Source organism: Dendrobates tinctorius, unplaced genomic scaffold (genome assembly GCF_039654945.1).
Source record: "Dendrobates tinctorius isolate UK_male_01 unplaced genomic scaffold, ASM3965494v1 ptg000001l, whole genome shotgun sequence".
Classification (NCBI taxonomy): domain Eukaryota; kingdom Metazoa; phylum Chordata; class Amphibia; order Anura; family Dendrobatidae; genus Dendrobates; species Dendrobates tinctorius.
Window position 1 is genome coordinate 11,106,810 of NW_027361669.1, and position 17,226 is coordinate 11,124,035.

At 48.1% G+C, this 17,226-nt stretch overlaps 2 protein-coding genes and 1 long non-coding RNA gene across 3 annotated transcripts; all 3 read left to right on the top strand.

The window, feature by feature from the left end:
- Positions 1 to 27: 27 nt before the first annotated feature.
- Positions 28 to 8,764, top strand: LOC141080664 (uncharacterized). The gene is made up of 2 exons (XR_012228995.1): positions 28 to 224; positions 7,770 to 8,764. It is a non-coding gene; the product is annotated as an uncharacterized lncRNA (long non-coding RNA).
- Positions 2,428 to 4,184, top strand: LOC141080543 (uncharacterized). Its single transcript, XM_073565854.1, has 4 exons — positions 2,428 to 3,333; positions 3,415 to 3,556; positions 3,628 to 3,702; positions 3,838 to 4,184. Exons 1-4 carry the CDS (start codon positions 3,170 to 3,172, stop codon positions 4,138 to 4,140), a joined length of 684 nt encoding a protein of 227 aa, XP_073421955.1. The 5' UTR covers positions 2,428 to 3,169; the 3' UTR covers positions 4,141 to 4,184.
- On the top strand, positions 4,352 to 5,958 carry LOC141080474 (uncharacterized). Its single transcript, XM_073565741.1, has 2 exons — positions 4,352 to 4,578; positions 4,693 to 5,958. Exons 1-2 carry the CDS (start codon positions 4,361 to 4,363, stop codon positions 5,393 to 5,395), a joined length of 921 nt encoding a protein of 306 aa, XP_073421842.1. The 5' UTR covers positions 4,352 to 4,360; the 3' UTR covers positions 5,396 to 5,958.
- Positions 8,765 to 17,226: the final 8,462 nt, after the last annotated feature.

Sequence of the window (17,226 nt, forward strand, 5' to 3'; positions counted from 1 at the left end):
ACGTCATACTCATGTGACCTGTGATGTCACAGGAAGGGGCGGGGCCGGAGACCCGGAAGCCCGTTGTCCCTCCCGTGACGTCACGGTAGAGGCTAAATCCAAGTCAGCTAAAGGACCTCTGGTGACATCATGCCCATGTGACCAGAACTCCATAGAGTAGAGCAGACACAAGGAAGCTATGGATGTCATGGCGGAATTTGGAGTATTTTGGGGTCACAGATCAGGTAAGTGGATGTTCATCCACGAGCTGGGAGTCTGCCTGGAGAGAAGGGGGTGATGTTGCTTGCATGGGGCTGCATGTGCATGCTGGAGGGGGGTCTGCCTGGGGAGAAGGGGATGATGCTGCTGGCATGGGGATGCATGTGTATGCTGGAGTGGGGGTCTGCCTGGGGAGAAGGGGATGATGCTGCTTGCATGGGGCTGCATGTGTATGCTGGAGGGGGGGGTCTTTCTGGGGAGAAGGGGTGATGCTGCTTGCATGGGGCTGCATGTGTATGCTGGAGTGGGGGTCTGCCTGGGGAGAAGGGGATGATGCTGCTTGCATGGGGCTGCATGTGTATGCTGGAGGGGGGGTCTTTCTGGGGAGAAGGGGTGATGCTGCTTGCATGGGGCTGCATGTGCATACTGGAGGGGGGTCTGCCTGGGGAGAAGGGGTGATGTTGCTTGCATGGGGCTGCATGTGCATGCTGGAGAGGGATCTGCCTGGGGAGAAGGGGATGATGCTGCTTGCATGGGGCTGCATGTGTATGCTGGAGGGGGGGTCTGCCTGGGGAGAAGGGGATGATGATGCTTGCATGGGGCTGCATGTGTATGCTGGAGGGGGGGTCTTCCTGGGGAGAAGGGGTGATGCTGCTTGCATGGGGCTGCATGTGTATGCTGGAGGGGGGGTCTTCCTGGGGAGAAGGGGATGATGCTGCTGGCATGGGGCTGCATGTGCATACTGGAGGGGGGCTTCCTGGGGAGAAGGGGATGATGATGCTTGCATGGGGCTGCATGTGTATGCTGGAGGGGGGGTCTTCCTGGGGAGAAGGGGTGATGCTGCTTGCATGGGGCTGCATGTGCATACTGGAGGGGGGGTCTGCCTGGGGAGAAGGGGGTGATGTTGCTTGCTTGGGGCTGCATGTGTATGCTGGAGAGGGATCTGCCTGGGGAGAAGGGGATGATGCTGCTTGCATGGGGCTGCATGTGCATGCTGGAGGGGGGCTTCCTGGGGAGAAGGGGATGATGATGCTTGCATGGGGCTGCATGTGTATGCTGGAGGGGGGTCTTCCTGGGGAGAAGGGGTGATGCTGCTTGCATGGGGCTGCATGTGCATACTGGAGGGGGGGTCTGCCTGGGGAGAAGGGGGTGATGTTGCTTGCATGGGGCTGCATGTGCATGCTGGAGGGGGGTCTGCCTGGGCAGAAGGGGGTGATGTTGCTTGCATGGGGCTGGATGTGCATGCTGGAGAGAGATCTGCCTGGGGAGAAGGGGATGATGCTGCTTGCATGGGGCTGCTTGTGTATGCTGGAGGGGGGTGTCTGCCTTGGGAGAAGGGGCTGATGTTGCTTGCATGGGGCTGCATGTGCATGCTGGAGGGGGGGTCTGCCTGGGGAGAAGGGGGTGATGTTGCTTGCATGGGACTGCATGTGCATGCTGGAGGGGGGTCTGCCTGGGGAGAAGGGGGTGATGTTGCTTGCATGGAGATGCATGTGCATGCTGGAGGGGGGGTCTGCCTGGGGAGAAGGGGGTGATGTTGCTTGCATGGGGCTGCATGTGCATGCTGGAGGGGGGTCTTCCTGGGGAGAAGGGGGTGATGCTTGCATGGGGCTGCATGTGCATGCTGGAGGGGGGGTCTGCCTGGGGAGAAGGGGGTGATTTTGCTTGCATGGGGCTGCATGTGCATGCTGGAGGGGGGTCTGCCTGGGAGAAGGGGGTGATGTTGCTTGCATGGGGCTGCATGTGCATGCTGGAGGGGGGTTTGCCTGGGGAGAAGGGGGTGATGTTGCTTGCATGGGGCTGCATGTGCATGCTGGAGGGGGGGTCTGCCTGGGGAGAAGGGGGTGATGTTGCTTGCATGGGGCTGCATGTGCATGCTGGAGGGGGGTCTGCCTGGGGAGAAGGGGGTGATGTTGCTTGCATGGGGTTGGATGTGCATGCTGGAGAGAGATCTGCCTGGGGAGAAGGGGATGATGCTGCTTGCATGGGGCTGCATGTGTATGCTGGAGGGGGGGTCTGCCTGGGGAGAAGGGGGTGATGTTGCTTGCATGGGGCTGCATGTGCATGCTGGAGGGGGGGGTCTGCCTGGAGAGAAGGGGGTGATGTTGCTTGTATGGGGCTGCATGTGCATGCTGGAGGGGGGTCTGCCTGGGGAGAAGGGGGTGATGTTGCTTCCATGGGGCTGCACGTGCATGCTGGAGGGGGGGGTCTTCCTGGGGAGGAGGTGATGTTGCTTGCATGGGGCTGCATGTGTATGCTGGAGGGGGGTCTGCCTGGGGAGAAGAGGGTGATGTTACTTGCATGGGACTGCATGCTGGGAATCTGCCTGGGGAAGTGAGTGTAGGTTGGATGGGACTGCATGCTCGGGGTGTACCTAGGGAAAGAAGTGTGCTGCCGGGTGCGCTGCCGCTGTAACCACGGTTTTCCCACGGCGCCGCACCATTAAGGCTAGGGACCCACTGTTTTGGTCACTGTGATGTGGTAGTGGGCTTCATACAGTCTGATCAGAATGTAATGTAATAACCTCATGTTCAGTTTGTACATTTTAGCTGATGGGCATTAGATCAAGGTGTGAATATTGGGAGGTGCGGTTATGTCTTTTTGTACAACTAAGGCCTCTTTCACACATCAGGTTTTCGCCGTCAGGCGCGATCCGGCGCTTTTGACAAAAAACGGATCCGGCGAAATGCAATGCCGGATCCGGTTTCCCCCCCATTGACTTGCATTTGCGCTGGATCGCGCCGGATGGCCATGCGTTTCATCCGGTTTTCGGCGGATCCGGCAATGTGTCGCAATCCGGCGTCTGGGAAAAACGGCTACTGTAACGTTTTTTGTCTCCGGCGAAAAAGCCGGATCCGGCGCGTCCGGCTTTTTCACACAATGAAAGCCTATGAGCGCCGCAATGCGCCGGATCCGTTTTTTTTGGTCTGAGCATGCTCAGTAGCTCTTCCCACAAGACATATATAAAAGCATGACAGTGGGACCCTCAGCCACACCCAACATGCCACCCAAGACAGGAACCAGGCGCAGGAGAAGGCAGGAGACCACTGCAGCAGCACCATCAGCACCACCACCACCCCAAATGGAGCATCATGCTGAACAACAGGAGGGGAGTCCAGCAGCAGATGAGAGATGGTAATTATCAAATCCCCCATTCCTCCAAACTAGGGCCATGGAATATCAAGACATGGCCCTTTGTTTCTCTTTATTCAACAGCCGCCCAAGAGATGCAGCAGCAGCAGCAACAGTGGCAGCACTGGCAGCAGCAGTAACACCACCCACAGGCATGGAGTGTGGCCACCAGGAAGACAGCACATCATCTTCTGGGAGCCCTCCCTCGCATCGTCAGCGTTTGACGGTAAGTTTTTATTTCCAAAATCCATCATCTCTGTAATATATGTCTATTCATTGCCTTTTATTTCAAAACAGGAATCACAAGATGAAGAGGAGCTCCCAGAAGAAGAAGGAAGGGGTGGACAGATACCTGGAGTGGGCTCACAATTGGTAAGTTTTTTGCATCAAACGCAGAAACACAACATCACACTACACACAACACATAGAAAACAATGTTCTGCAGACCACACACAGCAAACAAATGCCTACATCCAAAGACATAACATTTTTTGTTTTCTTCTCTAGTCTTCCCAATCTGGTGCTCGGTCAAGAGGTCCTCGCAGTGCCTCCCAGGGTCGTCGGCGACAGCAACGCGGCGGTCACCAGCGTGTAAGTATAAATATTTTTGCTTTGTTTTTTTGCACTTTTTATTTCATTTCTTTTGTGGAGGCTAATTATGTTATTTTTGTCTTTTTCTTTAACAGCCTTCACAGCGTGCTCCCGACTCTGACGGTGAGGATGGAGGAATCGATGTGGACCACCTCATCGATCTCGTCAGAGAAAGGGAGCCGCTCTGGAATATGGCTGACCGCCGCCACGCTGACCTGATCGTTACCCGACGACTCTGGGAGGAAATCTGTTCGCTCCTTGTGGACCGCTGGGAGGACCTCGATGCTCGGGCCCAGATTAAAGAGCGTAAGTATATACAGTACCGGTTGCTTGATGTAAACCAGTGTTTCCCGAACTCCAGTCCTCGTGGTCCCCACGGATCATGTGTTCAGGATTTCCATTTACTATGGAAATCCTGAAAACATGACCCCTGGGGACCATGAGGACTGGAGTTTGGGAAACACTGATGTTGTATACTAACCACTCCTTTCTCGTTTCAGGGGACAGAATTGTGAAGCGGTGGCGGTCTGTGAGGGATCGTTTCAAGAAGGAGTTCAATAAAGAGATGCGGGCCCCGAGTGGATCTGGAGGACGCAGGAGCAAGTACAAGTACGCACAAGCTCTGTCGTTCCTCCGGGAAACAATGGTCACGAGAAGGTAAATATTACACAGCACATGTGAAAAAAAATGTTTACATGTAACTTTTTTTTTTTCAGCCAGGGCCATACCATGTCACTATTTTAATTGTTTTTTTTTCTCTTTATTCCACAGCACAGTGAGCAGCACTCGGAAGCCTGCACGGTTGGACCCTTCTGAGGCGATCCCTGAGGAGACCGGCACCGAGGGACACTTCGACCGCCCCGGTACATCTGCACCTTCACAGCCTTCCCACACATTCGACCCATCTGTCCCATCCACCAGCACAGGAGCATCGTGGCCGCCTACATTACATGAAGCTGCTGGTGAGGAGATCGCTTTCCCTTTACCCCACCCTTCTGCCCCTGCCACCTCTAGTACACCTGCGGGTACTGGGCGGCAGCGGCAGAGGGGTCAGGAAAAGAGTTATGCGCAAGAGTTCTTGCATCTGAATGCATCTTTCCAGAACTGTCTAAAAGTCTTGTCAGAGCAAATCTCCGCAGGCTTTCAGCAGATCAACTCCAGCATTCTGGAGGTGAAGACACTTCTGCAAACCATGCATTCAGAAGCAAGATCTTTGCCAAACCACACCTTTTTCAGGTCTGTTGTGGAGCGCATGGAAACGCTCTCTCCTACCCAGCAGATGCATGTAATGCATTCATGCCACGGTGCTCTCCAGCACGTTACCTCCCAACCTCCTCCTCCCACCACAGTAGTTCCTCCACCTGCACCCCCTCCAGCCACTTTCCATCCTCCCCCTCCTATTACATCTGCACCCCCTCCAGCCACTTTCCATCCTCCCCCTCCTATTACATACCAGCCACCTCCCCAGTACTAGCAACCTCCCCAGTACCAGCAACCTCCCCAGTACCAGACATCTCCCCACTTCCAGCAACCTGCCCCTTACCAAACTCCTTCCCCATACAACTTGCCATCAACATCATCTGCTCCTACAGTCCCTGCCCAACCCTCCACTCCACCGCCCACCACCTCTTCTGCCTCCCACATGTCCACCCATTCTGTAGCTTTTTCCACACCTTCACCTCTAACTGTTCCTTCCCCACCACGATCCCAATCCTCTCTCCACACTCCCAGTGTCGAAGTGTCCCGCAGCCCCTCCAGCAGTATTTCCACCCCACACTACACAGATTTGTAATGTGTTTTTTAGTAAAAATGCCTATTCTTTTTAAAACCTTTATTAAAAAAGTTTTTTGCACATTAAAAACATTTTACAAAAAAAAAATATTTTAAATAAAAGTTAAATTATCGTTTCACAATGGTTGTCTGTCATTTCTTTCTGCGGCGAACTATGTTTAAAAAAAAGGTTAAATACAGGGTATTTCAAAGGTAAAAAGGTATTCAAAACCAGGTATATAACTGTGGGTAAATTTTAGCTTTTTGCCACAGTTGTGTTCCTGGTTGTGTTTGAAGCAAAGTATTTCACCTAAAAAGTTGTGTTTATTGTTGGTGATTTCCTAACAATGTACACAACTTTTGTTACAAGGTGAAATACTTTGCATAAAACACAACCAGGTACACACCTGTGGCCTAAAGGTAAAAATAGTAAGACCATGACAAGATAGCCAACTTTGGTTGGCAAAGGTATATACTGTTGGTACAGAAGGTACACAAGTTTGGTTAGGGCACAAATCTTTCACACTCTGTCATCCTGCCAGTGTACTCTGCCTTGAGGTGACATAAAGTATAGTGCAAAATTGTCCCTCATTACTGAAACCGTCACAGAACTTCTAGTGGTAATGTCATGGTAATCTTGCAAGGTGGTTTCTTCAGAGGTGTCCTCAATGGAAATGGGTTCCTTGCAGATAACAAAATTGTGGAGTACCACGCAAGCTTTGATCACCTCGTCCACAGTTTCTGTCTTGAGGTTGATCGCAGTCAATAGGACTCGCCATTTGGCTGCCAGAATACCAAAGGTACATTCAACCATTCTTCTTGCTCTTGTGAGGCGGTAATTAAAAATGCATTTTGTTCTTGTCAATCCTCTGCTAGAGTATGGTTTCAAAAGGTGTTCTGACAGCTGGAAGGCTTCATCCCCTACACAGACAAAAGGCATAGGTGGACCAGATGTTTGCGGCAGCGGTCTAGGGGGTGGAAACTGGAAGGTGTTTCCATACAGTTTACGCCCCATGGCAGACAGTTTGAAAACTTGAGAGTCATTGGAGCGGCCATAGGCCCCAATATCAACCGCAATAAATTTGTATTCCGCGTCAGCGAAGGACAATGGAAAAATATTTCTTGTAATTGAAATATTCCGATCCCGATCCGGCTGGCTTTACAATGCGGATATGTTTCCCGTCCACAACGCCCAAGCAGTTCGGAAACTCAATTAGTTTAAAATCAGAGCATTAAATACCAAAACTCACCTATAACACTTGGAGATACAAACTACCACCAACAAGATTGCAGTGAAAGTGTGCTCTGATGCGAGCATATCCAATAAATGTGGCTTACCTTAAAGTCACCATCAGGCGCTCTGCGGGTGAAACAGAGAAGCGGCAATAGGTGTCCGCTTTTCTTATGAGGTGTGCAATGCGCTCCACCAAGTAATCAAAATTCTCCATTTTCATCCGAACACATGCAAAAAATGTCTCCGGGTTTCGTCTAAGGTCCATGCAGAGTGTAGAGTAGACCCCACGCGTCATTCTCTTGGCTGTGATGGGGTGGATCCACAAACGTCGTCTACGATGCCTGATGCGCTGCTGTCTCGCTCTCTCCTTCTCCAGAACAATCACCCTCAAACGATTCGCCTCCGCTGTAAAATTCGCCAAATTCTTCAAAATATTTCCAATCACAACATCCATCTTCGCCAGTAACTTGCTCTTCTCTCCAACCTGCACTTTCTCCTCTACAACCTGTCAAAGAAGGGCTGTAGGAACACGCTATATATAGTTTTCCAGTAGCCAATCCCGTTCGGAAGGCCACAAGGGTCAATTTTAAAAACCGGATCCGGCGTAATCCGTCAAAAAACGGAACAAAAACCGGATTAACCGGATAAGACGGATCCGGTTTTGTCTGTCAAGAACAAGACGGATCCGGCAGAAAAACTGATCCGTCACATCCGGTTTTACGAAATATTTGCCGGATCCGGCGCTCCAGCACGACGCCTGATCGCGCCTGACGCCGAAAACCTGATGTGTGAAAGTAGCCTTAGGCAGGAATTTTCTTTAAAAAATGTCTTTGTTTCATTCTAGGTGTTGTGAATTTCCTCCATCTTCTTTCACCGTGCCCTCCACAGTAGTGACCTCTTTGGAAGCCAATTCTTCATTTGTCATCTCTCCACCAAGTGCAGTGCTGGTGCCTCCACCATCCGTGTTCTGCCAAAATAGGTGTGACCCAGCGCCCCTCCGATGTCCAATAGATGAGTCTAAGATCTCTGAAATTCCCCTCTTCCCACGGCTTGCTAGGGTGGGTCCTGTGGGGGTCTACCACCTTTTCATTTCCTTTGTCCAACATTTAGTTCTCACCTTTAGGCTGTGTGCACACACTGCGGATTTTGCTGTGGTGTACAGTACCATGATTCCCTATGGGAATCAAAAACCGCAGTGCAGACGGTGCGGAATTTTCCACGCGGATTATCTGCGGTTTTTAATCCTCAGAAAGAATTGACACGTCAATTCTTTCTGCGGATTCCACTGCGGTTTGCCATCTCCTCCATTGAGGAGATGAAAAACCGCAGAGCAATCTGCAGGTAAAACCGAAGGTCTTTTGACCTGCGGTTTCACCTGCGGATTTTACAAAATCCGCGCGGATGAATCCGCACCTAGATCCGCAGCGTGTGCACACAGCCTTACCGTATTTGCTTTACATACTCTCTGTACTGTTATGCTTCTCTATGTTTGTTTTATGTGGTTTTTTTTTTTTTTTTTTTGGGTCATCCTAGGACGTGTTCTCTATGGCACAGGGCCCACCTAGGTCACCTTCCCTTTACCCTCGCTCGTGTCCTATAGTGTATTCAATGAGAAATGAATTTTGTGCTAAGTACCGCAATACAATTTTTGCAGCTGAAGCACAGGGGACATTGGTACAAAATGTTTTTTGGGTTTTTTTTGTCATTAATCTCTAATGTGCCTTAATTCATTGTTTTGATTTCTAAAACTCATTATCATTCATTTGTATGTATGCATACAGTATATTTATATATTTTAGTTCTAACTATTTGACATGTAATAAAATAGTTTGACAGCTATGAGTTGAATTTTCATCTCTAGAATGATAAAGCTCGGTGTGACATTAGTGGAGTTCCATATTTTTCGCTTTGTAAGATGCACTTTTTTCCCCCAAAGTTGGGAAAATGGGGGTGCGTCTTACAAAGAGTACATCTTACCGATACTGTGGGTGTAGGCCGAAGGCTGGGATGAGGGAGGGTGCCCGGTGGTTGCTGGCCGCTGCTGCGGGTGTCTCGAGTGCCTAGCGGTGCTGCGTGGGTGTCTGGCGCTGCCCAGGGCTCTGCCGACATTTTGCGACATGCCAGAGCCCCAGTACTTCCATGGTTCCCTGTGTGTGTGCTGTGGACTCTGGGAATATGGCTGCCACTGGGGGTGGCGCATGCGCAGATGGTGCTCTCGGGACCAAGATCTCAAGACATGAAATCTCAGCACTGAAATCTCATCTCTTGAAATATTGGTCCCGAGAACACCGTCTGCGGATGCCCCGCCACTGGCAGCGGACAGATTATCGGAGTCCACTGCACACGCACAGGGAAATGTGGAAGTATCGGGGCTCTGGCATGTCGTAAAATGTCGGCAGAGCCCCAGGCAGCACCGCCGGAGACACCTGCAGCAGCAGCCAGCAACCGCCAGAGATCCCCCGCACCAGCAAGCTGCACATCAGAGCACCCCCTCATCCCTGCCTGTGACCTGCAGAATCACCCCACTCCTTCCTCCTCCAGCAGCGACCCTGGGACACCGCTCCACCGCAGCCACCACCCCCGGGTAAGCAATAAGATGCATGGATTATAAGAAGCACCACCATTTTATTAAAAAAATATTTTTTTCTTATTTTTCTCCGAAAAATACGGTAACTGCAGTTGGGTCTGTATCGTGCTGTGTCCACACATTGCGGTTTATTGGGGGAACTATCTGCAGAGAAGTCCTCACCAGTAGACTAGACCCGCACTTCCAAGGAGCTCGTACAGCCGAAACAGCTGTATGTTTTTGTTTTTTTTATTGTTAAAAATACAGAAGCTGCGTTTCTCTGAGGGTCTGACTGCTGCTGTCACCACTGATGGGACAGGCTATGGCAGATTTTCCAGAGGAAAGATATCTTTGTAATGTTAGGCAATATTCACATTTTATTTTTTGGATACTAATGGTTTACAAAATGATGACGACCTGTGCCAGAGCTGGAATGAATGTGTCGCATGGATTTATGTCTTGCTACATCAATGAAGGAATGTGCTCCTCAGACCTCTTGGAGACTTCACAGCCCTGGATCAGACCTAAAATCACAGGACAATAAGGGGATGTGCACACGTTGTGGATTGCTGGGTGGAATTTTCCGCGCGGAATCTGCATCTTTTGGCAGAATCCGCAGGTCAAAATCCGCACGTTTTTTATGCGGATTTGGCCTGCGTTTTTACACCTGCGGATTCCTATAATGGAATGGGTGTAGAAATGCTGCGGAATCCACACAAAGAATTGACATGCTGCGGAAAATAAACCGCTGCATTTCCGCGTAGATTTTTCCACAGCATGTGCACAGCGGGTTTTTTTCACAATAGAATAACATGGTACTGTAAATCACTTGCAGGAAATCGGCAACGTGTGCACATCCCCTAAAATCTCACACTCCTTATCTATGAACTGCCCCAATATTTATTGTCACCACTGTTTATCACTCTCCCATATTTATAGTTCTGCTTCCCTTGTCTTATTTCCTGCCAGTACTGTTCTGTATAATATGTGACTCTTCACATTCTGTGTCTCACTCCTGCTGGCATAATAGATGAGTGCAATCCTCTGCACATTGGCCTGCACTCGGAGCAACGCCTCTAGTCCATAAGCACATAAAGCCGAAACAAAACCGCAGCAATCCCAGAGTGACGCGGAAATTGCCGTGCAGCAATTGGCAGGGAAGGCTGCAAGCGTATGTCCGGTGCTTGGCTTTCGGAGGGCACAGCACCTGTGGAGAAACACGGTTAGTGGGTGCTCTCGTCCACTGGCCCGGCTGTCTTTAGAAAGACTGCATGGACCAGGGCTCATACCACTGAACGCCCGCTCTATCTCCTTGTGGGCTGAACACTACACAGACAACGCAGGGTTAGGGTAAAACAGTGTGGCCAAGCTTTATTGAACCACAACACCCACTAGTAAACAGAACAATTCCAGCAATTTCCCCAAGATGGTGCACATTACAAGGTCTCACTCCTCCGCTGACTCACCGGGATGCTAGTGGATGTTATGTCAGAGCTCCCAGGGTCGCTATTCCACCTGTGATAACACAGAGAGGAGGTCACGACAGGCGTAGAGAGATAACCGAGAGCAGTCCTGTGTTCTTTCAGCCGGGTCTGACATACCCTCAGCTGGGATCTTGAAGAGTTTCTTGTCCGTTGGGTGTTTAGCAGAATGTCTGGCTGGTGGCTGTTTGTGATGAGATGAGACCCCGTCTCTCTGTCTCAGAATCTTTTTAAACCTGAGGCAGGTAAGCTATTTTTAGAATTACCCAGTTTCCTTCAGTACAGCCTTTCCCTATCTAAATCAACAAACTGATTACAGAATATAAACAAACATCAGATAAGCACACACTATGTTACATGGTATATCATTGTGCAAGTTGGTCTTCTTGACCCACCAGAATCCACACTTAAATCCACAAGCCAAATATACATACAAAAAGTCAATTCCTCCAGGCCTGCAAAAACATAGCCGTCTGGGCAATTAAGATATAATATACTCTGGTTTCTCCACAGCACCCTTCTCGGTTTCTGTCATGGGGCGCAAGCCACCTTTATCTCCCGCGGTCCCGCTGTGGACAGCAAACGCCTCCCCGGGTCATGAGGTTGGTCCGGCTCCTCATTACTGCCCCATGCAACATGGGAGGCAGCCTCTACAGTTCCGGACCTGGCTCGGTACAGGTACCCACAGCCCGGTCTTTGTCCTTACAGCAGTGTCACCGAGCATCTCCACCCCGTCCCATGGAAGTGTTCAGCTCTCCATCACCCAAACCCTATAGAAAAAGAGGAAATACACTACCCGCCCACTGGCCATGGTCCTGAATAACAGCAGTTACAAATTCCTGGCCTTTGAAACGCTGCCATTCAATCTATTGGAGAAAAACAGTTTTAAAAAAGTGATGGTGGTGGCTGTTGTGCAGTACGTGGTTCCCATCCACCACTAATTTTTCAAGCGGGCCATCCCTGTCCAGCATAGACAAGTTGCAGCAAAAATCAGGTGTGCACTGCACAACGCCATCAGTGGCAAGGTACAGATAACTACTGATACGTGAAACAGTAAGGGCGGGCAGGGACGTTACTGCGCAGGAGCTGTGGACAGTGATTAAACAAAAGACCGATGAGTGGTTGGGGCCACTGAACATAAGTCTTGGCCTGATGGTGTGCGATAACGTGCGAAATCTGATAGCAGCTCTAGGCCTAGCCTGTTTGATATACATCCCTTGCCTGCCACATGTGTTAAATTTAGTGGTGCAAATCTTTATTAAAATTACCCATATGTGAGAGCTGCTGCAGAAATTGTAGGTCTGTGCACACTTATGGCGTTCACACCCTGCAGCTGCTCGCCTGTCTGCACTGCAGCGTCACTTCTGCCTTCTTGCTCAGCGCCTCATATGCGACGTATCAACAAGGTGGAAGTCAAGAGTTGAATACGCTGTAGACACTGAGAGCAGAAGTAATAAAGGAGTTTCAACTGCAGCACGCACGGGTGAGTCGCTCTGCGGAACAACACCACTTCACCATCATGTAGTGAACACAACAGAATGGCCCTCAAAGTCGCTCGCGAGCATCACTGGAGCATGGCATGGAGGATATAGGACACAGACCATACACCGCCTACGGAGGACAGCTTGTCTTTGCCTCTGGGCAGCCTGGCACAAATGAGCCAATACATGCTGCTGAGCCTGCGCAATGACCGCAGAGTTGCCCCGATCATACCCTTCCTGATTACTGGGTTGCCACCCTGCTGGATCCCTGCTGCAAAGACAAAGAACCATCATTACTTCCAACAATGGAGCGGGATGGCAAAATGTGTGAATACAAGCACACGCAGGTAGAAGCACTACTGACGGCGTTCCCACCTGACAGATGAAACACATGGCATATGAGGAGGAAGTCGCCAATGCACCTGGGGAACCACCTTGGAAGGGAGGGTTAGCATGGCTGAAATATGAAACAAATTCATCAGCACGCCACAACATCCACCAGCACCATCTGATACGGTGTCCGTACAACCAGGTGCCAGCATTATAACAACATGGTGAAAGAGTACTTGTCCATGTCCACATGTTTGCAGGTACAGTTGTGGCCAAAAGTATTGACACCCCTGCAATTCTGTCAGATAATACTGTTTCTTCCTGAAAATGATGGAAAACACAAATTCTTTGGTATTATTATCTTCATTTAATTTGTCTTAAATGAAAAAACACAAAAGAGAATGAAGCAAAAAGCAAAACATTGATCATTTCACACAAAACTCCAAAAATGGGCCAGACAAAAGTATTGGCACCCTCAGCCTAATACTTGGTTGCACAACCTTTACCCAAAATAACTGCGACCAACCGCTTCCGGTAACCATCAATGTGTTTCTTACAATGCTCTGCTGGAATTTTAGACCATTCTTTGGCAAACTGCTCCAGGTCCCTGATATTTGAAGGGTGCCTTCTCCAAACTGCCATTTTTAGATCTCTCCACAGGTGTTCTATGGGATTCAGGTCTGGACTCATTGCTGGCCACCTTAGAAGTCTCCAGTGCTTTCTCTCAAACCATTTTCTAGTGCTTTTTGAAGTGTGTTTTGGGTCATTGTCCTACTGGAAGACCCATGACCTCTGAGGGAGACCCAGCTTTCTCACACTGGGCCCTATATTATGCTGCAAAATTTGTTGGTAGTCTTCAGACTTCATAATGCCATGCACACGGTCAAGCAGTCCAGTGCCAGAGGCAGCAAAGCAACCCCAAAACATCAGGGAACCTTCGCCATGTTTGACTGTATGGACCGTGTTCTTTTCTTTGATTGCCTCTTTTTTTCTCCTGAAAACTATGTTGATGCCTTTGCCCAAAAAGCTCTACTTTTGTCTCATCAAACCAAAAAACATTGTTCCAAAACGTTTTAGGCTTTTTCAGGTAAGTTTTGGCAAACTCCAGCCTGGCTTTTTTATGTCTCGGGGTAAGAAGTGGGGTCTTCCTGGATCTCCTACCATACAGTCCCTTTTCATTCAGACGCCGACAGATAGTACGGGTTGACACTGTTGTACCCTCGGACTGCAGGGCAGCTTGAACTTGTTTGGATGTTAGTCGAGGTTCTTTATCCAACATCCGCACAATCTTGCGTTGAAATCTCTTGTCAATTTTTCTTTTCCGTCCACATCTAGGGAGGTTAGCCACAGTGCCATGGGCTTTAAACTTCTTGATGACACTGCGCACGGTAGACACAGGAACATTCAGGTCTTTGGAGATGGACTTAAAATGTAAATTACTCAACTGTTATTGGCTATTTGATTACCCAAAATCAGATTTGCAGGAAGCTCCTCTGTCCCTTGCAAACTTACTACAACGTTTCTTTTAGGAATTTGCAAAAAATCTTGTAGACTTGACTAGATGAGAGGCTTAGGACTGGGATCTAAGCGGTAACATTTCTACTTGTGGAGAACGACGAGCCAGGACTAGCAGCTATTCCAGTCTTAAGCCTCCTACTTAACCAAATCAGATCTCATACTTTGCACTGACGAGGGACAACACACCAAAACATGTGTCTGCAAATAGAGATTCCGGATTGGTTTTCGTCCTAAGTCATGTGACAAGACTCATTAAAGGGTCGATATTGACTTTTAGGATTGCTGCTTCCAATAGGTGGTGCTAAAGTTTAAGTCCTCCTCCTCTCTGAAGACTCAATTTGCATCACACACCAGACTGACCTCGCAATGGTGTATAACCATGCACCAGACTGGCATATATGCAGACTAACAGCAAACATAAATACCTGGTGTACCTTTCTTGCCACTCCTACCTTGTGTATGAAAAAGCTCTGTCGTTAATACTGTTTGAGTAGAGCTATCCGATAGCACTATCCATGAAGAAAGTAAATGGGTAGAGCTATCCCATAGCTCTATTCCTAAAGGAAATGAATGGGTAGAGCTATCTGATAGCGCTATCCCTCAGTGTTCCTGAGCGTAAGCTATTTCACATGGTTGAGCGCACTTGGGATCTGCCCCCAAGGCCCTGCCCATGCCCAATGTTTGGTCCGTAGACCGCGGCTAGGAGTTAGTCCCGCTTTTGACCTTCAGCACTCAGGAGAGGAAAAACCTCCAGTGGAGGAAACCTCTTGGGCACCATGGCTGAAAGGCTGCACTTCCCTTAAGCTGTAGATGTTCATTGATGAGAACAGAGACCGAGCCCGGAATCTGCCTCGATGTGCAGTAGGACACCCACTTGTTCAGTGAGTGCATCTAGCTGCAGAAAGTCCAGTAATGTCATATCCAATGGTGGAGAACAAAGACCGAGCCCAGAATCTGCCTCGTTGTGCAGTAGGACACCCACTTGTTCATTGAGTGCGTCTAGCTGCAGAAAGTCCAGTAATGTCATATCCAATGGTGGAGAACAGAGACCGAGCCCGGAATCTGCCTCGTTGGGCAGGACACCCACTTGTTCAGTGAGTGCATCTAGCTGCAGAAAGTCCAGTAATGTCATATCCAATGGTGGAGAACAGAGACCGAGCCCGGAATCTGCCTTGTAGTGCAGTAGGACACCCACTTGTTCAGTGAGTGCATATAGCTGCAGAAAGTCCAGTAATGTCATATCCAGTGGTGGAGAACAGAGACCAAGCCTGGAATCTGCCTCTTTTTGCTGATGTAAAGTTGTCGTCTCCAGCTGGATCCCATGTTCTTTGTGGGTTCACAGCGAGACCCTGCTCTGCCTCACCTGCAATATAAATGTCACAAAATTAGTAAAACAGTAAAGATTAATATATTAATATACAAGCAGACAGATTATAATGAGAGGGGCAACAGAAGACATTTACATGTCATCCTTTATCTATAGGTTATAATACTGTACTATGTAATACATAATGGGTTTTATTTAATGTCTATGTTCAGGTATGTTCTACATCCTATCAGTGCTGTGATATGAATAGCACCCTGCCTATTATTTTAGGATCTTCTATGTTTAGATTACAGCACTGCACCATGTTCCTATATCCCCATGAAAAAGCTGTGATTGATGGTGAAACAAGTGTCAGGGTTAAGTGGTGGAGTGGCAGTTTTGGTACTATAGCATTCTTAATTGTACTTAGTACTGACTTTTGTTTTTATTATTGGTTTTCTGTGTTACTAAGGCTTAGCATTTGTACAAGTATTTGCTTATGACATCTGGTAGTACATTGGATATAGAACACTTTTTACTCTGCCATCAGCTCTTTTGATTTTTTACATTTGCACTTTAAGTCAGTATTGCTATGTATAAAATGTGATCGTGATTAAATATTCATCTGTTTGTTTTTGCCATGACCACCGACTGTAGTTTTTCTATTTGTAGTTATATGCTCATCCAATAGTTATATACTCATCAAATATTGTTATGTATTGTGATTTATTAAAGATGATTTATATAATTCTTTATTGTATTTGTGATTTGAGAATGACAACTCCCATTCTCCTGTAGTGCAGCCAATTTTGGCTCACAGACTGATGATTTAGCTTGCATAAAGAAAAGTAACGCATCGATATTTAGGCCATTAGTGCCCAATTCCTAATTATTTAGCCTATTGCCTGTTAATACTAATACATAACATAGATCATAAAACATATTTATGAAGCTCTAAAGCCTTACATTTGGTTTTTGTTGGCATAAGCCAGAAGTTCCTGAAAAACAAACTTCATGACGACTTAATATTTCTCTCTGTCTTTGTCCAGGACAAGATGTTTCTCAAAATTTTGAGGAGGCGGAGGAGTAGACAAAGGAGGAGTCAGAGGAGGAGGTGGAATAAGTCGTCTGCCCTCTTGTTTTGTAAATGATAGTGTATAATTAATGAGTTGTTCATTAATGGACATTGATTCTACTCTGTCGGTCTGAGATTGAGGGCCAGGAAATTTTAAGAAATTGCTTGAACTGCAGTTCAATAATATATTGCTTAGGATGGCAGATTTTTAATTTATGCAAGTTATGGAGATTAGAACAGATTATTTTTATGGTAGTAAGCATTCTTCTTATCAACATGAAGAAAAAAGGAACTTACTGTCCGAGGCGGCGACCACAGTCTAATCTGGCATGTAGATGGTTACATGATCGGGGCCAGATGTAGAGATGTCGGTGTTTTCGGCAGTGGGTCCATGAGCAGCTTCTTCATTTACAATCTTTATATTATCGAAATGTTCTCCGAAAGGTGTAACATTCAAATTAACATTATTAAAATAAAAGCTTCTATGTTTGTTAAAGAATATCAACATTTTACAGGTTTTATAACGGCTAATTTGTAAAGTATG